The sequence below is a fragment of the Canis aureus genome, chromosome 19, assembly GCF_053574225.1.
Source record: "Canis aureus isolate CA01 chromosome 19, VMU_Caureus_v.1.0, whole genome shotgun sequence".
Lineage (NCBI taxonomy): Eukaryota > Metazoa > Chordata > Mammalia > Carnivora > Canidae > Canis > Canis aureus.
The window spans coordinates 42,749,379-42,774,272 of record NC_135629.1 but is presented as its reverse complement, the minus strand read 5'-3'; the positions used below and the strand labels follow the sequence as shown (position 1 = coordinate 42,774,272).

At 44.6% G+C, this 24,894-nt stretch overlaps 1 protein-coding gene across 10 annotated transcripts in view; it reads right to left on the bottom strand.

Annotated features, from left to right (window-relative positions):
• The window catches only part of KIF9 (kinesin family member 9), a 55,874-nt gene that overhangs the window by 29,854 nt on the left and 1,126 nt on the right, over positions 1 to 24,894 (bottom strand). For 4 of the 10 annotated variants that reach the window (XM_077859105.1, XM_077859101.1, XM_077859102.1 and 1 more), the window contains exons 2-11: positions 24,509 to 24,749; positions 20,245 to 20,342; positions 17,968 to 18,133; positions 15,728 to 15,834; positions 13,117 to 13,341; positions 6,710 to 6,793; positions 6,507 to 6,599; positions 5,204 to 5,351; positions 4,073 to 4,137; positions 1,470 to 1,547 (exon numbers count right to left, since the gene is read on the bottom strand). In XM_077859105.1, the coding sequence (XP_077715231.1) occupies positions 1,470 to 1,547; positions 4,073 to 4,137; positions 5,204 to 5,351; positions 6,507 to 6,599; positions 6,710 to 6,793; positions 13,117 to 13,341; positions 15,728 to 15,834; positions 17,968 to 18,133; positions 20,245 to 20,342; positions 24,509 to 24,545 (1,101 nt within the window). In that variant the 5' untranslated portion in view covers positions 24,546 to 24,749. The remainder of the gene's footprint in view (positions 1 to 1,469; positions 1,548 to 4,072; positions 4,138 to 5,203; positions 5,352 to 6,506; positions 6,600 to 6,709; positions 6,794 to 13,116; positions 13,342 to 15,727; positions 15,835 to 17,967; positions 18,134 to 20,244; positions 20,343 to 24,508; positions 24,750 to 24,894) is intronic. The other 6 variants (XM_077859106.1, XM_077859104.1, XM_077859098.1 and 3 more) reach the window with 5 other exon arrangements.

Below are 24,894 nucleotides of genomic sequence, written 5' to 3'. Positions count from 1 at the left end.
GTAAATGACAGAGGCTATCATTTGGCCGGCTACAATCCCACTGGAGATCATCCATGCCCACAGCTCGAGCCCTGGCTCCTGCCCTCCGTAACTCACTCAGCTACTCTCCTGTTAAAGGCTATTCATCACGGTTCCAACTTCTCACTACATACTAAGCAGTGTGAGCCCTGTTCTGCCCCAGGGGTGTTCACATACAAATATGAAGAATGCCTCCAAGCTGTCCACCCAGAAAGGGACACTGCTGACCTATACAAGTGAGTAGAGGACTAGCTAACAGCACCGTGTTAAGGGGTTTCTCTCCATTATCTTATTCTTCATGACATCTCTTTGAGAGTAGCTTCTGCTACTTCCCCAATTTATAGGCAAAGAAACAGGCTTAGAAAGAATAAGCATCTGGCTGAGGCTAGATAGCAGATGGAAGGAAAGAGCTCGTTTCCAGGTCAGCCTAATGTGGGGACCATAGCCCGTAACTACTGTGCCAGTGGTTCTCAGTATGGCCCCAGCACAGCAGCAGCAGTAGCACTGGGGAACTTATTAGAAATGTCAATCCTTAAGCTTCACCACTCAACCAATGGAATCAGGAACTCTGCAAATGGGTCCAGTGACCTTTTCGAGAAGCCCACTTGTGGTTCTGATACCTGCTCATGTTTGAGAGCCACGGCTCTAACTTACTCCCCTCCTCAGGCTCCAAGCCATGGGTTAGCTCCATGGAGCCATAGGGACCATTAATTTTCCTCCAGGATTTAGAATCTGGAAAGTTTAACTGCTTTATCGTGAGCTTAAGACACACATATGCTCCTATCTCTGGTAACCGTGATTCTACAAGCATCCTAAAGGAAAGCCAAATTATTGGTAAATGAGTTTTGATTTTGTAAGATGTTGCCAAAATGCTCTCCAAACCAATTGTATCAATGGCACTCTGGCCAGAAACAGACAAGTGCTCCCGTCTCTGCACATTCTCACCGTCATTCTCCATTGTCGGAACAATTCTAATTTTCGCCAGTCTGAGGGTGGAATTTCACTAAGGGTTCAACTGCATTTCCCTGGTTGATGGTGATGCTAAGCATGCCTTCTGATTCAGCAGCTGTGCTTGCTTAGAGGGATCATACAGGCTGGGAGGAAAGAGGTTTTGTAGTGATAAAACCAGATGAATATGAGAGGTGGTCCTTACTTGCGTCTGGAACAGTTAGCTCTAAGGAACTCTCATATAGAAGCCCTGGGTAGTCAGAAGCCCTGAAGCCTCACACATGAACTGGGTGGTAACCTGACCTAGCCCTCTCACCTGGGTGGCCCCCTAGGGGGTCTTCAGAGACCCTGGAGACTCTGGCCTGTCCAGGGCTAAAACGACTGACAGAGGATTGCATGCGTATCTTTAGTTGAGGTGGCAAGGGAAGCCAGTCTTGTGTCCTCGGCAGCAAACCCACACACTTTCTCTACAGTGAGACTCTTGCCCACAAGCCCCTAAGTACCTCAGCATCGTACTTCTCATTGATGGCAGGCTCAGTGGTGACCAGCTTCATCCTGCTGGCGAACCGCAGTGAAGACAGCTGAAAAACAGATCACAGACCTCTATGTCTTTGGCCAATTGCTGTGAATAGAGACATTTGCAAAGCAGGTCAAAGGAGTCTACCGGGAAAGATAAATCTCTGCATGTAGACATATTCCAAAGTGAAGTATGGGGTCTCCTTCTTGGGGGTTCCTCCCAAGTCCCTCTGGAGGGGCAGCCAGGCAGGGGTAATTATGGCTAGAAGCCCATGAGGCAGTCACATGAGTAGGCACTTGAGAAACAGCCCCAATGCTGTGCCCCTCTGCACTGTTGTTACATGAGAGGTGGAGGGCTGCTCCCTGGCAGCGGGGAACAGCCAGTGGTAGCACAAGGGGGCCCTGAGATCCCAGCCTCACATCATACTGGGCTGGCTTGGGGCCCTGAAAGGACTCTTCCTTCAAGCAGTCTGGTTTAGTGGTTAAGAACTCTGCTGTTGGCCAACTTCTTCTAACTCCTCTGTAAGATTGGGGAAACCTGCCTCCCAGAGCCTGGGAGGCTAATGAAGAGGTCTGTGACATGTTTTTTTTTTTTTTTTTTCCTTAAAGATTGTATTTATTTGACAGAGAGAGAAAGAGAGCACAAGCAGGGGTTGCAGGAGAGGGGGAGGTAGGTACCCCGCTGAGCAGGGAGCACAATATAGGGCTCAATCCCAGGTCCCTGGGATCATGATATGAGCAGAAGGCAGACGATTAGCCGACTGAGCCACCGGGCGCCCCAGTCTGTGACATGTTCTATACAGAAGTGGCTCACAGCAAGCCCTCAGGAGGAGACAGCTGCTTCTGTATGAGACTGGAATCAAGCTGTCTTGCTCCACACTCACCAGAAGTGTGGCCAGGACTCCCTCACTGTGTTTACTCCCACATATACATGCACTGTCAAGGAGTAAAGCAATATGATCCTTTCACAGGAACAGTGTTAACGGTTTAAAGCATTTGAAAAAGAGAAGCATTAGCTTCCACACTCCATTATGCCTTTGTCTCAAACCCCTGCGGCAACTCTGGGCTCTGCGGGCTCCTTCCTGGGTCACAAACCCCCCAGGAAGGCAGGTACCAGGAGACCTGCTTCCTGTGTGGTGACGACCTCAGAGGTGGGGACAAGGAGAGAGAGAGAGGGGGGCCTTCCACTGTCTTGGAGGACATTTTTCAACAAGGCAGTCGGAGGCCCAATTTTCATATGGTTCCTCTTGGGGTTCACATGTGCTTTGTTATGCTATGAGACTGGGAGGTTCCTGGAGCCTCCCTCTGGGGATGTTGCCTGTGCGTCAGCAGGAGCTCCCTCCTTGGCCTTCCAAGTCCCAGGACACACTCTCTGGACACAGGGATGGTCCCTAATGCAAGAAACTGGGAGGCCCTGCAGGAACATCTTGCCTTGCAGTGTGCCTGGAAAGGACCTATTTCACCGAAGTGGATTCTCCTGATGACTGCAGCTTGCCCTGAACATCTGCACTTGACAAAACAAAATATCTATGGAGAGCTTTCCAAATCTGCTTTATATATGATGTGTGGCCCTTCAGAGGAAGAAGGGAACCACTGCCAGGGTGCCCAGCTGTGTGAGCTCATGTGTGTCACTGCCTTGGCCATTAGCGCCAATCTGACTACCTCTGATTCTCATAAGCTTGTACCCTCCCAGGTCACCTGGGTCCTGCAGCTTGGTTAATCGCCCTGAGTCATAACTCTGGCCATAGCCCTCCCCTATCCAAACCCCAGGACACCCCAGCAACCAGCCAGAGCCAACCAGAGCCAAGGCGTCAGCCTGGCCACCGGGGCCCACGCAGCCTCCACAGTTTTTCTCTCCCCTTTTTTCCCGTGGCCTCCCCTGTGGTGGCCAGAGATTCCTGGCATGGCTCACACCTTCAGGCCCACAGTCCCCTCTGCCAGGAGCATCTTTGCTTTCTGTACTGCCTTTAACCCCAGACGGTTCAGGGCCCACCCTCCTCACCCCAGTTTGAGGAAGAGTCCCTCTTCCTCTGAAGGACTCCTTCATCTGGGCCGCTCACGTTCCTTAGGGCCATGGCAAGGAACCCTGAAGCCTAGGGCCACAGATAACTCACCTCTACTGAGCTGCTCTTCCCACCACCCCTCACCACCCTATACACAGCACATGCTTAGCACCTGTCAGCTCCTACTGGCCTTATAACCACAGCCTGGAACTCTGGTGCTTCTAAGATTTTTAATTGTATAATTATGAAGGACAAGAAATCAGCTATCCTTGGTCCCAATTCACAGGAACAGCACCCCAGGAAGCCTGGCCCTTGCCCTCTGTGTAACTCCTCACACAGGCCCCCACACTGTGCCTGCTCCCTGCCTTGTCTTTTTCTCAACACAGCCTCTGCCCCTTAGTACTTGGTATTTGGATTCTGCCCAGGCCTCCAGCAGCAAGTTTGGCTGATTCATCCCCTGGATCCTTTTCCTCCTGACAATGTCTATGGCTGATATGCCGGCTTAGCCAGCCTGGAGCCAGCCTTACCCAGCCCTGGAACATATGAGAAGGGATTCCAACTAGGTTGCATGGGCTGTCTTGACGTACCGTCTCTTCTAATTGGGAGGCTTCTCCATAGATGTTCGTCAAGAGGACCATATTGCAATTTCCCCCTGTGGAAAGCAGGACACGGAAAGGCCATAAACCATGTGGGTTTTCTGCCAAGAGATTCCTTCGAGGCTGGTGGAGGTCTGTTATGGATTGAGTGTTTGTGTCCTGTCAAACTTCTTACGTTGAAGTTCTACCCTCCTAAGTGATGGCATCTGGAGATGAGGCTTGGGGGAGGTAATCATGTTTAGATGAGGTCCTGAGAGGGTGAAGCCCCCATAATGGGATTAGTGGCCCTAAAAAAGAGAGAGAGAGAGAGACCAGAACTCTCTTTCTGGTCCCTCTCTCTTTCTTTCTTTCTCTCTGCTGTGTGAAAGCACCGCAGGAAAGCAGCCATCTATGAGCCAGAATCTTCACCAGGAACCATCTATGCTGAACTCCGATCTGGGGTCTCCAGCCTCCAGGGCTATGAGAGATAAATGTCTCTTGTTCGAGCCCCCCCATCAATGGTGTTTTGTTCTGGCCACTTGAGCTGACTCAGATAGGGTCAGAGGAGACACACCCCAGCATGTATAAGGCTGGAGAAGGGAAGGGAAGGGGAAAAGCCACTGGACATACCTAAAAGAGAAGCGAGGGCAAGAGCTTGGAGCAGGGAGGGGCAGGGAGAGGGCTGTGGGCCAGGGCTTTGCTACTGGCAGCACTCAATTAATAAGCAGACACCCAAGACTGTGCCATCAGTCCCAACATGAAAACCTGGAGATACAAGGATGAAAAGACACAGCCTGCTCCTCTGTCAGGGAGGCTACAGGAGAAGAGAAGGCGGCATGGGTGAGGCCCACCACCTGGTCGTAAGGGCCGTGAAGGGTTCTGCCAGGTTTAGGGATGGGGGAAATAAGAAGGTATTCCCAGCAGTGGCAAAAGTTTAGGCAAAGGTTCTGAAGGACCAGCACAGCAGGCCGTGGGTGATGGAAGAGGGTACCACACATGCTTCTGCCTCTCCAGCTGTGTCTGGCGTCACTGTGAAAAGGCCGCCGGGAAGTGCATGCAACCGGAAGGGAGCCATTCTGTGACCACCAGCAGCAGCTATGCCAGGCCTGTCCCTCCTCCCTGGGGAACCAACCGCACCCTCACCTAACGAGTCCTTTAGGGCGTGGGTGAGCTTGCACTGCCGGAAGGGGATGTGGTCCCGCTTCTGGTCCCCGAGGGCAATGATGGCCTGCTCCAGGAATGACAGCGACTTGTTGATGTAGGTGGCTTCCTTCAGGACTCGGCCCTCAGACTACAAACCAAAGGTCAGTTCCACTCATCACATGGGGAAGCTGCCCCACCGAGAACACTGCAGGTGGGTGGCCAGGCCAGAACCTCCTAGAGCCAGCTCTTCTTCTCAGTGTCATGGAAATGTATTCCATCTCCCGCTAATACTAATACTCCCAGGAATGCCCATGCAAATATTCATGGGAGCCTTCACGTGAACATGAATACTTATGTGACTATTCATATGAATGCTCACTTAAGAGTGAATATGCAGGGATCCCTGGGTGGGCGTAGCGGTTTGGCGCCTGCCTTTGGCCCAGGGCGCGATCCTAGAGACCCAGGATCAAATCCCACATCGGGCTCCCAGTACATGGAGCCTGCTTCTCCCTCTGCCTATGTCTCTGCCTCTCTCTTTCTCTCTGTATAACTATCATAAATAAATAAGATTTAAAAAAAAAAGAGTGAATATGCATAGGAATATTTGTGCAGATACTTGATAAATCATTCTGTGACTATCATACAGTTAAAAACACTTATATTAATGTACATAGGAGGGATGCCTGGGTGGCTCAGACACTTAAGTGTCTGACTCTTGATTTCAGCTCAGGTCATGATCTCAGGGGGGTGGGATCAAGCCCCTTGTTGGGCTCTGTGCTCAGTAAGGAGTCTGTCCCTCTCCCTCTGTTCCTCCCCACCTTCCTTCTCCCTCTCTCTCTAAAATAAATAAAATCTTTTTAAAAAATGCACATAGGAATGCTCACTGCATACTCCTGTGACTATGTATGCTACTACTTACACTCATATGAATATCTGAGATGAAATACTCACCAAAAGACTCATGTGAACACTCACCTGCATACACAGAGAAAGGCTAATACTAGCACAAAGCATTTCCTGAGCACTTACTGAGGGTTGAGTACCTTGCTAAGAATTTAGGGGCCATCATCTCATTTAATGTTTACAAAACACCCATTAGGTAGGAACTGCAACTGTGTTGCTGCTGGTTCATCTCTACAAATTCCGTCCCTCCAGCTCCACAGAGTCAAGCCTGTGTGCTCTACTGTGCTGAGCTGAGGACTGGGCTCTCAAATGCCCCACGAGGTACAGCCCATGTACACAGGCGCTATGCCGGCAACAGGGTTATGACTTGTTAAGGAGAATCCTCCTGCTACCCACTTACCCCAGACTTCTTTAGCCTTTCCGAGCCTGCTAGATCCACCAGGTTAATTTTGGAAGTGATATACTTTTCATCTGATAAAGTCCGTGAATGGGCCTATGAAACATTCAAACAGAGGTCAGATGTCACAGGGAGAAACTTCTGACAGAGCAGGCCCCATGGAATTCGGCCGCCCCTCCCAGGCTATTCAAGGAGCTCACACTCACCTCCACATAGATGGTAAAAATGCAGTGTGACCTGGATGAGTTTTTGTTCATCGTGTGGGAGGCTATAATCCTGTTGGTCTCTCCCTGAAGAGGAGGGAAAACATAGACATTTTGAAAAATTAAAATAATGAGGTGTTTGGTTGATTTTCATTTTTTAAAAAAGATTTTATTTATTTATTTGAGACAGAGAAAAGCACAAACAGGGGGAGGGGCAGAAAGAGAGGGAGAAGCTGCTCCCCTCTGAGCAGGGAGCCTAATGTGAGGCTCGATCCCAGGACTCTGGAATCATGACCTGGACTAAAGGCAGACGTTTAACCAACTGAGCCACCCAGGCGCCCATGTTTGGGTCATTTTCAACTACACCCAAAAGCTACACAAGTGATCTCATGTTACTGCAATCAGACCTTCCAGAGAAATCTCATTTATAAATTAGTAGAGGGGATCCCTGGGTGGCTCAGTGGTTTGATGCTTGCCTTCGGCCCAGGGCACGATCCTGGAGACCCAGGATCAAGTCCCGCGTCGGGCTCCCTGCATGGAACCTGCTTCTCCCTCTGCCTGTGTCTCTGCCTCTCTCTTTCTGTGTTTCTCATGAATAAATAAAATCTTTTTTAAAAATTGTTTATAAATTAGTAGAATGGCAGACCAACTGGGGGTCCAGACCTAGACCATCACCCTCCGCTACGGATATGAGAATTTATAGATCTTTCTGCAAAGCAAAGTAGCAGTAAGAATGAAGAGTTCTAGAAATGTTCATGAATACCAATTCACAATCAATCTACATATTCAGTGATTAGGGGATGGTCTATACAATGGAATGTTATACAGCCAGGAAAATGTTGACAAATATTTTTTAATAATAGAGAAACACAGAATCCAAAATCATAGCAAACTAACTTCGACAGCACATTAAAAGGATCATATACCAGGGTGATGTGGGACTAACCCCTGGGATGAAAAGACGGTGCACCATTTGCAAATCAATCGATGTGGTGGGTAAAATCATATGATAGGACCACCTAAGGAATGCAAAAGCATTCACATAAGAAAGCATTCATAGACAAGATGCTCAGAATGGTCACTTCTAGGTTGGGGCTTAGAGGTCATTTCTTTATTTTTTTCATTTTTAAAAAACATTTTATTTTTAAGTAATTTCCACACCCAATGTGGGCTGAACTCACAATCCGGAGATCAAGAGCCCTGTGCTCCACCAACTTAGCCTGCCAGGTGCCCCCATTTGTTCTTTTTATATAGGTGTATGTTTTCATATTTTTACAGTGAACATGTTATTACTTTTTAAAAAATATTTTATTTATTTGAGAGAGAATGCATGTGTATGCATAGTAGGGGGAGGGGCAGAGGGAGAAGGAGAAGCAGACTCCCCACTGAGCAGGGAGTCCAACGTGGGGCTTGATCCCAGGACTCCGAGATGGTGACCAGAGCCAAAGGCAGATGCTTAACTGACTGAGCCACCTAGACATTCCAGTGAACATGTTATTACTTTTAAAATTTATGAAAAATGAATAATTTGTAGTTTTTTTTTTTTTTAAAGATTTTATTTATTTATTCATGAGAGACAGAAAGAGAGAGAGAGAGAGAGAGGCAGAGACACAGGCAGAGGCAGAAGCAGGCTCCATGCAGGGAGCCGAATATGGGACTCAATCTGGGTCTCCAGGATCAGGCCCTGGGCTGAAGGCTGCACTAAAACTGCTGAGTCACCCAGGCTGCCCAATTATTTGTAGTTTTAAAGGGACAGCAGGCCCTGGTCTCTAATTCACAGGATTGGGTGCTATGACCAAAATACACTTTAAAATGGTGGAAATGGCTGTTCTTAAGAGAAAAAGGTCCTTGTGGGAGGGACTCCAGTCTCCTTAAAGGCGCCAGAGAAATGCTCTGAACAAGTCCCAAAATGGTGACAACAGGGCCCCTTGGGGAGAGTGGAACACCTGAAGAGGAGGGAAAGCCCTAAGCTATGGAGCAGACCTGGCTGCCCCCCTTGCTCACCCCTGTGGCCATGTCTCCTACAGCTTCTCACTATCACTTGTCCTATAAATTCAGTGACATTGTGAAGGGTATAAGGGTCCCCTCTTTGTGAACTGCCCTCTCCCCTTGTCTTTTTGGCTTCCACTAGGCAATCTCTGGTGGCCTGAGAAGTGCAATCCCCTCCACGAAGAGTTCTTTGCTAACTCGTCTTACGTGGCATAGCAGTCTAGGAGACATCTATGTGACCTTTCTTCCCTTTACCTGAGGTAGGACTTGCATGGTGGCTTGACAGCTATGCAGCTTACCCCAGATCCCTTCCTGGTTTGTTGACACAGGAACTTCCCTTCATAAAATCTTTGCACATTTAATCCCATCTCAGCAACTGCTTCTCAGACAATGCAGACTAACATACATTGAAAAGCCTGCTGAATAATAGACTGACGATTGACTTCTCACTACTAACAATGGAAACCGTAACTTTGCAGTAATATCTTTAATATGGTAGAAGCAAATGCCGAAATAGAATTTTACAGCCAGCAAAAATATCTCAATAAACAAGAAACTTGGTATCAACTTGCTCACTATAAAGAATGTATAACAGAAAAAAAGGAAAACATTCTCCAGAGGAAGGTTATGGAGAAAAAAAAGAAAACGCAATGAAAGTGGTAAATATGAGGGTACATATAAAAGAATATAGACTATATAAAACAATGATGATGCCTCTGTGGAGTCAAAAACCAAAAACATAACAGACAAGGCAACAATCCTAAGATTCCTATGGAATCCAGGAGGAGGGGAAAGGTTTTTATGAATTTTACATTTTGAGAAGTCTTATTTTTAAATATTTGACTTTATTTTATTCTTAAAAAGATTTTATTTATTTATTCATGAGAGACACAGAGAGGGCCAGAGACACAGGCAGAGGGAGAAGCAGGCTCCATGCAGGAAGCTCAATGTGGGACTCGATCCCAGACCCCAGGATCACACCCTGAGCCAAAGGCAGACACTCAACCACTGAGCCACCCAGGTGCCCTGTGTTATAATTATTTTAAAATTGAATATTTAGGGACACCTAAATAGTGGCGTCCCAAGTGGAAGGAAAGGTTTCAGGTAAAAAATAAATACTGTCAGATCACCAAGACGGAGTTATGATGAAATAGAAAATATGTACAGAACAATTATTAGTATGGAGATTGAATCAGTAATCAAAAATCTTTCAACAAAGTCCAGGATCGGATGACTTCGATGATGAATTCTATCCATGGATTTTTAAAAGAAAATTCTTTTATATACTCTTTACATGAAAAGGCAAAACAAGGGCACCTGGGTGGTTCAGTCCATTAAGTATCTGCCTTTGGCTCAGTTGTGATTCCAGGGTCCTGGGATGGAGCTCCACATCAGGCTCCCTGCTCAGCCAGGAGTCTGCTTGCCCCTCTGCAACTTCCCCTCTTCCTCCCTGCTGCTTGTGCTCTCTCTCATTCTCACTCCCTCTCTTGCTCTCAAATAAATAAATTTATTTTTTTAAAAAAGTAAGCCAAAACAAAAAATTTACACAGTTAACCTAAAATCTAGAATTTTTGTTCATCATATAACACAGAGAGAAAAAAAAGCCACAAGAAATATAAGATATTTGCAATAGATATAATTGAAAAATAATTAGTTTTCAGAGTATATAAAGAATTCACGCAGACAGGTAAGAGAAAGAAAGAAAGGACATCTGTAAAGAAAACAAAAGACAGGAAAAGGGAAACCCAAATGGTCAATAAACACACGAAAAGGTCCTTAATTCGATTAGTAATCAAAGATGATAACAGAAGACCATAGTGGGAAACACCACACACCAGACCCAGACAGATTGGTCAAAATTTTAAGGTCAATATACTCAGGATTCTGATAACCTGCTGTGGGAATGTACTGTTACGGAAAAGAGTTGGCATTACCTGAGAAAACTTAAGACACACATACTCAACCACCCAAAATTTCAGTCCTAGAAAAATTTGTGCTGTGTGCACCAAAAGATAAACAAGAATCTTCCCAGTGGCATTGTTTGAAATATCCCCCAAATTAGGAAAACCCAAATGTCCATCAGTAGTAGGGAGGATAACTAACTCGTGATATATTCACCCAATGTAATACAATGATGATGACAATTAAAAATATAAAGCAAGAATGCAGATGAATTTCACATAAAAAGTAGATAAAAGGAAAAAGTAATAAGAATTCATCTTATGTGATTTCTTTCATATAACAAATTTCAAAAAAAATAAATAAAGCTGTTGGAGGAAACAAAGGTGGTAAAGCTAGAAAGAAAACCAATGAAATGATCACAAGAGAGTGGTTACTACTAAGGGTATGAATATTAATTCATGATAAAAATTCTTCCCGAACTTGGACCTTCTTTAACCTGAAGCCACCAAAAGTCTATAGCAAACATCATTAGTCATGGTGAAATGTTAGGAGCAACAATAAAACAAGAATACCCTACTGCTGCCTCCTGGGACACTCTCCTGCCTGCAGATGCAAGGGCTCTGGGTGTAAATCACTCCTGAGGACATTTATGTGACCTTTTTTTTTTTTTTTTTTTTTATGATAGCCACACAGAGAGAGAGAGAGAGAGAGGCGGAGACATAGGCAGAAGGGAGAAGCAGGCTCCATGCACCGGGAGCCTGATGTGGGATTCGATCCCGGGTCTCCAGGATTGCGCCCTGGGCCAAAGGCAGGCGCTAAACCGCTGCGCCACCCAGGGATCCCGACTTTTCTTTTTTTAAGATCTTATTTATTTATTCAAGAGAGAGAGAGAAAGAGAGCCAGAGACATAGGCAGACGGAGAAGCAGGCTCCCTGTGGGGAGCTCAATGTGGGACTCAATCCTAGGACCCTGGGATCACACACTGAGCCAAAGGCAGATGTTCAACCACTGTGCCCCCCATGTGACTTTTTAAAAAAAAACTTTTATAGGGACGCCTGGGTGGCTCAGTGGTTGAGCATCTGCCTTTGGCTCAGGGTGTGATCCCGCAGTCTCGGGATCAGGTCTCACATCTGGCTCCCTGCATGGAGCCTGCTTCTCCCTCTACCTCTGTCTCTGCCTGCCTCTCTGTGTCTCTCATGAATAAATAAATAAATGCTTTAAAATTAAAATAAAAAAGTTTTATTGACATATAATTTAAATAGCATAAAATTCTCTGCTTTAAGTATACAATTCAGTAAAAAAAAAGTATAATTCAGTGATTGTTTTTAGTAGATGTATAGATTTGTGCAACCATCACCACAATCCTTTTTTTTTTTAAGATTGTATTCATTCATTCACGAGAGACACACAGAGAGAGAAGCAGAGACACAGGCAGAGGGAGAAGCAGGCTCCACGCAGGGAGCCCGATGCGGGACTTGATCCTGGGACTGTGGGATCACACCCTAAGCCAAAGTCAGCTGCTCAACTGCTGAGCCAGCCAGGTGTCCCCATCACCACAATCCTATTTTAGAAATGTGGAAACATCACTCCAAGAAGTTCCCTGGGCCCAACTACAACCATTTCCCATTCCTTCCCCTGGGCAACCACTAACCTGCTTTCTCTAAAGATGTGCCTACTGGGACATTTCAAATGAATGGAATCATACGTATGGATCTTTTGTGTTTCTTTTACTTACCCTTTTAAAGATTCATCCATATTGTAGCATATATCAGTACTCCATTTCTTTTTATTGCTGAATAGTTTCCCATTGTATGGATGTACATTTTGTTTATCCATTCACTAGGTGATTTTTTTTCACTAGGTGATTGATATTTTGATTATTTCCAGTCTGGCTATTATGAATAATGCTGCTATAATATTTGCCTAGAAGTCTTTGTGTCAACCTATGCTTTTGTTTCTCTTGGGTAAATAGGGATAGAATTGCTAGGTCCTATGATAAAATTAGTATTTAGCTTATTAGGAAACTGCCAAAATGGCTGCACCATTGTACATTTCAACAACAATGTGTAAGAGTTCCAACCTATATGACTTTTAAAAGAATAGCATATGCTGGGGAATTTTTGGATTTGTAAGAGCTCTTATACACTAAGGATGTTAATCCTTATTTTTTCCTATACTACACATGTTTACAATTTCATGTTAACTGAAAAAAAGGACAATTTCAACTATGTTAAAAAATTGTGTAGATGGGGGTGGTGGTGGTAAGACAGGAAGGAAATAAGCCAAGATATACATTATTGTTGCTGTTTGTAGGAAACAGGCAAGTGAATTCTTTTTCTGTTTCAGTATTTTTTTCTTTACTATCTGAACTTGCTAAATGAGCAAATATTAATATTCATTCTGATTATCAAAGTAAGTAAAAAACTAAGAAAGAGGAAGGGAGGAAAAGAAAAAAAGAGAAGGAAGGAGGGAGCGTAGGAGAGAAAGAAGGAAGGAGCCCTTAGACTTGCTCATCTCACCTCAAAAAGGAGGCTGAAGGCATCTTCCTCCTGACTTGTAAGGTGGACTGATAAGCCCTTAATGAAGACCCCTTGAGGGTTTTCCACAATGGTCATTGGTGTGACTGATGGTCCAACACAGGGCAGAGTAGACAGGAGATCAAATAGACTTTCATTGTAGATTTCCAGGTAGGAAACACGCACAGTGATGGCATGTGTGGGGCGTTCTTCGATCATCCTAAAAACCTAGATGGGATATTGGATGGCAGTCACCAAGAGCAAAACTCCAATGACCAGCCAGTGTTAGGAGAGTTCTGACTTCAGCAGAGAACAAGATGTACAATGAAAAAAATCTTTGCCCTGAGACACCACCTGGGTGGCTCAGTCAGTTAACTGTCTGACTTTGGTTCAAGTCATGGTCTCAGGGCCCTGGGATGAGCTCCAATCAGGCTCCTTGCTCAGTGGGGCATCTGCTTCTCCCTCTCCCCCTGGCTCTCCCGGACCTTGCTCACGTTTTCTCTCTCTCTCTCTCTCTCTCAAATAAATAAATAAAATCTTAAAAAAGAAAAAAATCGGGACACCTGGGTGGCTCAGTGGTTGAGCGTCTGCCTTTGGCTCAGTGCATGATCCCGCAGTCCTGGGATCGAGTCCTGCATCAGGCTTCCTGCATGGAGCCTGCTTCTCCCTCTGCCTGTGTCTCTGTCTGCCTCTCTCTGTTTCTCATGAATAAATAAAATCTTTAAAAAATCTTTGTCATAAAAGAATTTGTAGTCTAGCTGGCATGATGGTCATCATCATCAACAATTACTAGTATTAAGTCCATTGAGTGATACTTACGGTCATGTAGTTTTTTAAGGCCTGACTTAACAGGTTGCACAGTCCCATGACATGATGAATGGAAAGGACTCTGGGGTGCAGATCCCTTATTTTATGGGGTCTCACTATATATAAGCCTCTTTCACAACTATTATTTAATTCCATTCTCAAAATTCCTCTGTGATTGAAGCAGGGCAGGGGGCTATGCCCATCTGTTAGAAAGCTCCATGAAATGAAATTGTTTGTCTGTGGTCACTCAGCTAGTAAGAGAAGCCAAGACCAAACTCAGCCTTCCCAACTGTTAATACCCTCCCTGGTACTTATGGCCAGGTGACTTTGGACTGGTCTTTCCCCTTCTCTGGACCTTAACTTTCTTAACTGTCAAATGCAGGGGAAGGTTGGGCTGGATGATCCCCTGAGGCTCCCACCTGGCTCTAACAGTCCAGGTATGTGCTGTCCAACATGGTAGACACTAGCCACAGGTGGCTGCAGAGCACTTGAAATGTGGCTGATGCAATTGAGGAACTGAATTTTAAATTTTATTTAATTGTAATTAATTTGAATTTAAATTTCAAAGTGGCTCCAAAATTCAGTTACTGGTAAACTTTTCAGTATGTTTGGAATAACTTGGGTTTATACTTTTTCAATGGTAAATTTTATGAAATCTTTTTTTTTTTTTTAAAGATTTTATTTATTTATTCATAGACACAGAGAGAGAGGCAGAGACACAGGGAGAGGGAGAAGCAGGTTCTATGCAGGGAGCCCGATGTGGGACCTGATCCCGGGTCTCCAGGATCACACCCCAGGCTGCAGGCGGCGCCAAACCGCTGCGCCACTGGGGCTGCCCAATTTTATGAAATCTAAATACAGATCCAGTATGCCTGGTATGTATTTAGTGTCTAACTTGAAATGGGCCATAAGTGTAAAATACACACTGCAAAGACTTAGTATGAGAAAAATAATGTAAAATACCTCAAGGATTTTCATATCGACCACATGTGGAAATTATATTTTGCATATATGGAGTTACATAAAATACATTCTTAAAATCAACTTCACCTGTTTTTCTTCTTAAACTGTGGTCATGACAAAACTCAAAATTGCAAGTCTGACTTCCATTATATTTCTACTGGGCAGCACTGGGCTTGACTACTGAAGTCTAAGATGCTGAGATCCTGAAGCTCTAACAGTGGGGCACAAAGGATATTGCTTCACAAATCAGAGCATGAGTGGTTTATTCACTAGAGGGTCATCTCCATTTCTTATAAGACACAGCTCTAAAATCTCAAGACGCTTTTGGGGAAAAGCCCTTTGCCTCCTACATCCTAAAAGAGGGTCCTCCCAGAACTCCAAAGGAAGGCCCCTCTGTCCTGTCTTCAGAGTTCCCAGACCCCCAGGGCTGACAGCCCTGAAAGCTCACATTGTGCCCTTCTTCTTCCGTTTGCTCTTTCTGGGGCTGAGGTGGTAGAAGAAGCCAGAGCAGGCCAGTAGGGAAATTCTGCAGGAGTCTATATCCCCCTCATTAAAACAAGGAAGGAACACGATTAGGACCTCCAAATTTTCTGTGATCCAAACTATAGGATCACAGATCAGCGCAGCAGCAAGAGGTCAGTTGGCGTGTCCAAATCCCTCCTTCACAAATGAAGAAACTGGCTCCACATAAGCTTGGGTCAGACTTTGAAACTTCGGTTTCCTGAGGCCCCTGCACCCTCACCCCTGCAATGCTTATCCTGTCTTCAATAGCAGGCCTGAGGTCGGCAGCAGCTGTGGTAGAGAGGGGACCTTCTGTGGCACCCCACCTGTGGGCCCGCTCTACCTGCTGTAGGGCACGAGGAAGGATCCCCCGGTGCTTGTAATTCTCGGTTGTCCCTGTCATGGTGTATGTCTTGCCAGCTCCTGTCTGCCCGTAACACATGATGGTACCTGCAAATATTTGGAAGCACGTCTTGGTAATGTCCAGGAAAATAGCTCCAAGGATAGCTCTCTTATTCCCCAGTATGTCTGGTGCCAGCCTGACCCCTGGTGTGAAGGTGGCCATCAGAAGCAGCCATGGACCTGAGGAATTCCTGCCATTGGAGGTGGGTGGGCAGGGAAACAGATATAAGTGGTCAAAACAGAGACTGCTGCTCTGAATTTGTGCCCCATGTAATGCTCTACTGCTCCCTGTGCCAAGAGAAGATCTGACCCTAGAGCTTCCGAGCAGAGCAGGGAATCCCAGGGAGCAGAACTGGCAATTTTCCTAATCAGGTGAGATGGGAGATAGGAACACTGAACTGCAGCTCTTCTTTAGCAAAGCCATGAACTGCCAGAGTCTCGGGTGGAAGCCTCACTGGAGCTGGCCAAGCAGGAGGCCAGAAGAGCTTTCAAAATCCCTTGAGGGGGGGGAATCCCTGGGGAAGAAATGGGCATGGGAAGGAAACTTCCTGTTAATGGGGAAAATCCTCTGTAGAATGCAAGCTCCCACAGGATTAAACAGGGCTGCTAGTTGGTCCCATGCCACTTTTGAAACATCATCATGATGGGTCCTGATCTGGTCCCACCACCCTCTTCAGGAAGACTTCCTCTTGCACCTCTAACATCTATGGGGTCTACTCTACCATCACCACTAGGCTCTGGGACATGAACTATGCTATCATCCTGGGCTCCCATTCCCCTCTGCCCTTCCTCCTGGTTTGGCCATCCTGAGCCAGACCCATCCCAAACGCTGCTTCGGGGCAATGCTGGACCGTGGAAATCAGCATTTGCCTTCACCACACCAATCCTCTAGTTCCTGGGGTTGGTTGGTAGGTTTTACACAAGGGGCTCTAACTCAGCATGTAAGCTGAGGTCAGAAACAGTGTCTACTGGGGTGCCTGGGTGGCTCAGTTGGTTAAGTGCCTGCCTTCAGCTCAGATCATGGATCTTAGATTTAGCCCTCTGCTCAGCAGGGAGTCTGCTTCTCCCTTTTCTGCTGCCCCTCCCCCAGCCCTTGTTCGCAAGCATGCTCTCTCTCAAATAAATAAATAAAATCTTTTTTTCAAAAAGAAAGTGTCCACTAACACAAATGTGTAGGAAGAAGTCACTGCATTTGGGACTCAAAGCCCATTTATGATTCCACAGCACCCAGGGCCCAAGACTCTCAACCTTCTAGGCCTTCTCAGTTGCTCTGTCTTTACCTCCTCGGGGACATATGCCTTCAGGGTCAATGAAGACCACAGCTATGTATCTCAAGCGGGATACATTACAATGTGTGGGCATCAACCCTAAACAGATTTTTTTTTTTTTTTAAAGATTTCATTCATTTGAGAAAGAGCGCAAGTAGGGGGAGCAGCAGAGGGAGAGGGAGAAGCAGGCTCCCCATTGAGTAGGAAACCTGATGCGGGGCTCGATCCTGGGACTGCCTTCTGCCAACCTGACTGAGCCACCCAGGTGCCTCCCTACACAGACTTTTTAACAGAAGACCTAAAACTTGCAGATAGGGAGCATTCTAGTCACATTGGCAAAGTTTACAAATTGTGATATATCTTTTCTACAGACTTTCAAATTTTCAAGCAATCTTAGACTGAATTAGTTTGTAAAAATTTCCCAATAAAGCTGCTTGTAATTTGTTAAGGCAATCCAACTCTACTCCATTTTTCTGTGCTATATGTAAATAACCCCATACTGGAATAGGAAGAGTGACTGATTTCGCCAGTAGAATGAAGTAGCTCCTACCAGGTAGCCAAGAGAAAACTATTTGAATTCAATCAAATTCATAAGGAAACTATCCTCAAAGCTAATATTTGAGAGATTTGGAACAGGATAATAGTTCAATCCCCATGACCTATGGAGAGCCACAGCCTTCCTATCTTCCTAAGAAGGCAGGATCCCAGAACTTTGGATCAAGTCATGGCCACAATATCACCAAGCAAATAATCAGTTTTCCACCATAAGAATATGGAGATAGACAAATAAGCAATCAGAAGTTAGCATGTGAGGTTATCTTTTATTCTAGTCACCATAAAACACTTGCATCTCTTCCTCCAGGAAGGGTTCTGCGGGTTCTTACGTAAAACAACTATCAATTAACTAAATTACCATTGTATCCATCGAGAGCCTGAGCAACCACGTCCTTTGCCACTGTCTCATACACCAAGTCCTGGGAGGCATTGTGGAGAACTCCATCCAGCTTGAATGACCAGTCTGTCTGCTTGTTATTGACAACTCCTTTCTGAAGATCTTTTTTTATATGAATATCAATGCTCTAAAAAGAGAGGAAAAGAGAGAGTGAGCTAGTTTTTAGGAAACCAGTATGAAAAACTCACTGCCAGCTGAGGCCTGACTTGGAAAAGAGAGAGGAAGTGAACTTTAGGAAGAATAGGTACTTCCACAAATGGGCCAATAGTCTAATGATTTCTTTGAGATGGGAGAGGGAAGATCCTGCAGGGAAGCCACACAACCCTCAAGGCGGAAGGATCAGGAGACCGAAGCACCTCCTAGTTTCAGGACTTGTCACCTTAGATTAGAGGGTACTATTTGTCTCTGTTCCCCCATGTATGAAATAGGGGGAGTGGGTGTCAAGAACATTCACCATGTTTCTACTAAACAAGCTTTAGACACATTCATTAAGCACAGTGAGGTCTTGAATTAGGCCAGAGAGAACAGTGGGGACACAGGTCTGGGCTTGAGCCACATCTTTAACATACTATAGCCCACTGTGAATAATGATGAATTAATAGCCACAGAAGAGGCTCTTCTTGGCTTCTCAGACTTAGTTCCTCACTGGTACTACAGCAAATTAAGGGTGCCTACCCATTTGTAATTTAGATGAACAGATTAAAAAAAAAATTTAGGGATCCTTGGGTGGCTCAGCGGTTTGGCGCCTGCCTTTGGCCTAGGGCACGATCTTGGAGTCCAGGGATCGAGTCCCACGCCCGGCATGGAGCCTGTTTCTCACTCCTCCTGTGTCTCTGCCTCTCTCTATGTCTATCACAAATAAATAAATAAATAAATAAATAAATCTTAAAAAATATATTTTTTTAGAACCCTCCAGAGCAAGCCATTATGGCAGTAGCTGGTTTAGGAACACATTATGTTAGGTCAGTGGTAGGTTTCAGTCTTCACAATGGGGACTTCTGATGTAAAGAGAGTCTTCTTGGAACTTTATACTAGATGCCCTAATTCAGGAGCCAAGACACAGCCATATGCAGAAAAAGTAAGATCAAGAAAAAGAGGCTTGGTCCATCCACACATTAAATGCTCTGTGCTTCTGTGTTCATTGAAAATGTGTCCAGCAAGATATACTTCACAGGGCTATACGTGAGTTTTTTTCTGACTGCCAGGACTTGGAAAGCCTGGGTAGTTTGCTATTGAATTCTTCCCTTAAAGAATGTCTCCATGTTGCCCGAAGGAGATTCACAGCTGTTTGCTGAATGAAAACATAGGGCTTTCTCAACCTGTCCCAAGTCTGTCATGGGCTTCAAAAAGTTTGTCAGGATAGTGATAAAGGCAAGGGGATGGATCAATCTTCCCAGTTTTTCAGATAAGAGTTTTTCCCACTGGTTTGGCAACTTTAACAGTTATCGACTTAGGACATTCTTACTGGATGCCCCCCCGCCCCCCCCCCCCCAGGGGAGTGGTGGTTATATAAAAGCAGATCTGATCACCAGAAAGTTTTGTGTGGACAAATGTCAGTTTTTATGTATCAGATATGAGGATGAAGGTAAATCTATTAATCAAAAATACAATTAAAAACGGGAACTTCAGGAGTTTCCTCATCAGAAGCAATTCAGAGGGAGGGGTTTGGACTTGTTGGGACTCTGAAGTCCATCTCAACTTTTATCAATTCTGTCTCAGTTCTTTTTTTTTTTTTTTTTTTTTAGATTTTACTTATTTATTCATGAGAGGCACACAGAGAGAGAGAGAGAGAGAGAGGCAGAGACACAGGCAGAGGGAGAAGCAGACTCCATGCAGGGAGCCCAATGTGGGACTCAATCCTGGGTCTCCAGAATCATGCCCTGGGCCGAAGGCAGGTGCTAAACTGCTGAGCCACCCAGGGATCCCCATCTTGGTTCTTTTTTTTTTTTTTTTTTTAAGATTTATTTATTTATTTACTTACTTACTTACTTATTTATTCATGATAAATAGACATAGAGAGAGAGAGAGAGAGAAGAAGGCTCCATGCTGGGAGCCCGACGGGGGACTCAATCCCGGGACTCCAGGATCATGCCCTGGGCCAAAGGCAGGCGCTAAACAGCTGAGCCACCCAGGGATCTCCCCGTCTTGGTTCCTAAAGGATGTTTAGAGACAGGGTCAAGTTGTAGCAAGGTGGGACAGAGAGGGGCAGGCCAGTGAAGACAAGCATGTTCCACTTACTTTGTTGTCATCTCCGTATTTGATCATCTCATGAGCAAAGTCATCGGTGGGTTTGACACGGACGAATGCGTGAACTTTTTTCCTAGTACCCATTCTAGCTAAAAAGAAGAGAACAGTGCAACTTTCAGTGGTCATCATCAAGTGACAAGGGGAGATATCATACATTAAGATCAGAACAGAGTGAGATGCAGTCTGTGTTTTCCTATCCCACAGACAGCCAGTCTTCCTTTTTACCCCTTAGCATGTCAGTGCTCTATCCACAGGACACTGCTCTCAACATGTATAGGCACTTCCTACTTTACAGGCTGACTCATCAATTCCCACCAATGGCTCCCTAAGAGACAGATATACAAGACAAAAAGAATGCTCCCTTTAGTGGTCTATATAATCTTAGATGTATTATTCCCTAAAAATGTTCTGTAACTGAGTCCATTCATGCTTTGCCTCATTCGTTATATTTTTCTCAAAAATTTTAAAAATTGGAGGTGCCTGGGCAGCTCAGTCGGTTAAAGGTCTGACTCTTGGTTTTGGCTCAGGTCATGATTTCAGGGTCATGAGGAGCCCCATGACTGCCTACACACTCAGCCCAGAGTCTGCTTGAAATTCTTTCCCTCTCCCTCTGCTTGCATGCTTGCTCACTCTCTCAAATAAATAAAATCAGGGCAGCCCGGGTGGCTCAGGGGTTTAGCACCACATTTGGTCCAGGGCGTGGTCCTAGGGACCTGGGATTGAGTCCCACATAGGGCTCCCTGCATGGAGCCTGCTTCTCCCTCTCTGTGTCTCTGCCTCTCTCTGTGTGTGTCTCTCATGAGTAAACAAATAAAATATTTTTTTAAAAATCATTTAACAGGGGATCCCTGGGTGGCTCAGCGCTTTGGCGCCTGCCTTTGGTCCAGGGCGCAATCCTGGAGTCCCGGGATCGAGTCCTGCATGGGTCTCCCGGCGTGGAGCCTGCTTCTCCCTCCTCCTGTGTCTCTGCCTCTTTCTCTCTCTCTCTATGTCTATCATAAATAAGTAGATATTTTAAAATAAAAAAAAATCATTTAACATTCTTTTTAAAAATTGAATTGCATAACCAAATGATAATAAATCTCATATTTTATTGGATATTAGTCTCATTGGTGAAATCACAAGAGGCCCTCTCCTAAGAGAGCCTGTGTAAAAATATTTAATACTAATTAGACAGAAAATTTTGGTTCCAGCACTGACATAGAGTGGAGAAGCAAAGAGGGTTATTAAACAGAAGGAATGACTATGCTATGTTTATTGCTTTGAGGGGAATTTAAAACTAAGCTCTTCAGGTGCCTTTTATACAATTGAGAATAAAAAAATTAAGTATTGAGAGAGAATGTCAAGAGCTCTAAGGAAAGCTAAGGGAAAAAATCAATCTGTAATCATCATCAATTGTATTAAACCTATTTAAGTATACTAGAAAACAAGAAAAAGTCTATGAAAATATATTTAACCTCATTGTTTGAAACTATTGGGGAAATACAAAACGTATTTGTATTTAACAAAATACAATTTTAAATTGTTCAGAGAGGAAACATTTCTAATTTTACATATAAGTTTCCCTAATATCCTATATATTGGCAAATTGAATTTAAATAAAATATTTTTAAAAATAAGTTTCCCAAATATCAATCTAATATTTTTTCTTTCCTTTTCTTTTTTTAAGATTTTATTTATTTATTCGTGAGAGAGAGAGAGAGAGAGAGAGAGAGAGGCAGAGACACAAGGTAGACAGGGAAGCAGGCTCCATGCAGGGAGCCTGACGTGGGACTCCGGGATCACACCCTGGGCTGAAGGCGGCGCTAAACCGCTGAGCCACCTGGGCTGCCCACTTTCTTTTTCAAATAACATGAATAATATTAAGTAGTCTATGATCATGTAGTCCTAACACTAGGCTCTCACATTCAATGATTTCACTTTTATGGAGCTATACATATAAAGAAAGAATGTTAAAAACTCATTTAGAGTTCAAGCTCCAAATGTACAAAACGCACTTGGAATAGAGACAAGGCCCAAGGGTTTGGAGTGTGCTTCATGGTACACTTCTCTTCTGACCTCCCTTCTCATGGTTAAACCACTTCAGTAAGAAACCAGGCATTTGCCACTAAAATAACCTGTACCTTCATAGGTCAGGAGAGAGGAGTTGAAACCAAATAAATCTCCTGGATATTATTGAAAAACAAAATAAACAAAACACAAAAAACCACCAGCAAAGGAATTTGTTGAATTTATGAGTAGTTAAGGAAACATGAGACGTAGGGCACTGATTCAATTTCCTATTCAAATTGGAAAACAAGCAACAACATAGTTATTAAGGAAAAAATAGCTTGCTTGAGCTACTGCAAAGAACTTTAACAAATAAGCTGCTAAGATGCAAAATATTTTTAATTTTTTTAAAATTTATTTATGATAGTCACAGAGAGAGAGAGAGAGGCAGAGACATAGGCAGAGGGAGAAGCAGGCTCCATGCACTGGGAGCTTGAAGTGGGATTCGATCCCGGGTCTCCAGGATTGTGCCCTGGGCCAAAGGCAGGCGGCAAACCGCTGCGCCACCCAGGGATCCCGCAAAATATTTTTAAAAAACTAATTGTTAAGACATTTACTGTAAAGAAAAAGTCATGCATGACAGGGATTTCTTCTCCAAATTACAGTTAATTATTTTACTTTTTAAAAAAGCACATTAAACAAAGAATATTAACATTTTACGTGTTATTATCTAACAACATTACATGAATGTTACCTCATAAAAATGACTGCAGATTTCAAAAATATTAATGTTCCTCTACGTCTAAATACAACTTGCAATGACCATTAGATTTCCTATTATAATCATATTGTCATCAATCGTATTAAGTATCTCTATAGAAACAAATTAAAGGGATCCCTGGGTGGCGCAGCGGTTTAGCGCCTGCCTTTGGCCCAGGGCGTGATCCTGGAGACCCGGGATCGAATCCCACATCAGGCTTCCAGTGCATGGAGCCTGCTTCTCCCTCTGCCTGTGTCTCTGCCTCTCTCTCTCTCTCTCTGTGACTATCATACATAAAAAAAAAAAAAAAAAAAATTAAAAAAAAAGAAACAAATTAAATAGACAGTCCCTGCCCTTTATTTACAGTTTCAATGACATTGACAAGTGAAACCCTAACCATTACAAGCCCTTCAGATGTCAAATCAAATAAGCAAACATGTCACTTTCATATTTGTCTACTGTAGAGCTGTGTCCACTTGTTACATTCCCTAAGTAATTATTTCACGAAGTCTTTTCACAGCCATTATGGGAACATTCAGACTTTTTGATTTTTAGAAAAATGAGTCTGAAAGGTATTCAGGTGATCAAGGATGATGGCTTATCCAATTTCAGTTCTAAAATTTTTGTCTACAAAATTGAACTTAAATACAAAGCCACAGATAGCTCTAACATGGATCCCAAACTGAGGAAATTGAAGAGAAAATCTTAATTCCAAATTCACTTTGATCTAGGCTATTGGGAAGTTGCGAGTGGCGGAAGGTGTGTTTTGACTCAAGCAAATTTACCATCAATCTCTAAAGTTCTGGGAACCATTGCTCACACCAGTCTGAGGGCCCAACCTCCCACCCTAGATGCCCTCCAAAAGAAATCAGCCCAGATGGCAGGTGCCCAGGCCTCACTCCTGGAAGCCCCCATCCACTCAGCACAGGAATGGTACAGAAAAGCTCAAGCATTGCCCTCCCCTCCAGAGTGGGGCCTGCAATTTGCCAGCACACACATGCAGACCCCTATCTTCCCAAGGCCCACCCCATGCTCACATCCATGGCTCCAAGTATGCCAGGAGCTATACCCACTAAGGCAAGCCTTCTCTAATTTTTTTTAAGATTTTTTTAAAAAAGATTTTATGTATTTATTCATGATAGACAGAGAGAGAGAGAGAGAGAGAGAGAGGCAGAAACACAGGCAGAGGGAGAAAGAAGCGGTTCCATGCAGGGAGCCCGATGAGGGCCTCGACCCTGGGACTCCAGGATCGCACCCTGGGCCAAAGGCAGGCGCCAAACCGCTGAGCCACCCAGGGATCCCCAAGATTTTATTTTTTTAAGTAATCTCTACACCCAACATGGGGCTTGAGCTCACAACCCTAATATCAAAAGTCACACGCTCTACCAACTGAGCAAGCCAGGCGCTCCCCCGCAAGCCTTCACTATTAAGTCCTCCTGTAAGGCTGCGATTCAGCAGGCACTAAACACCCAGACATTTAGAGACCCCATGCCATCTTGCACTTACTGAAATAACGCTTGTTATCATTCTTACGCCGCATCATTTGTGTGGGTTTCCGCTCCCAAATTAAATTACAAGTTGCTTGAGGGATACAACTGTGCTTTATCTCTTTTGAATCCCCGCTCAATGTCAAGAACAGTACCCAGCACAGAGCAGGAACTCTGGAAATGGTGGTTGGTAGTGATGGTCATGGCTGGAAGTCAGAGGGTGGCTGAATCTCCACATGTGGGTCCATCTTCGGTCACTACTGAGAGAGTCCCAAGGGGCATATGTCACTCCCTGTCACATCACCTCCAGTCCCTGAGTCCACAGCCCTTCCAAGAGGACACTAAGTTTCCAGGTACCACTTGCAAAAAAGCCATATTCAGTCCCTCACCATGCCCTCTCTTTTA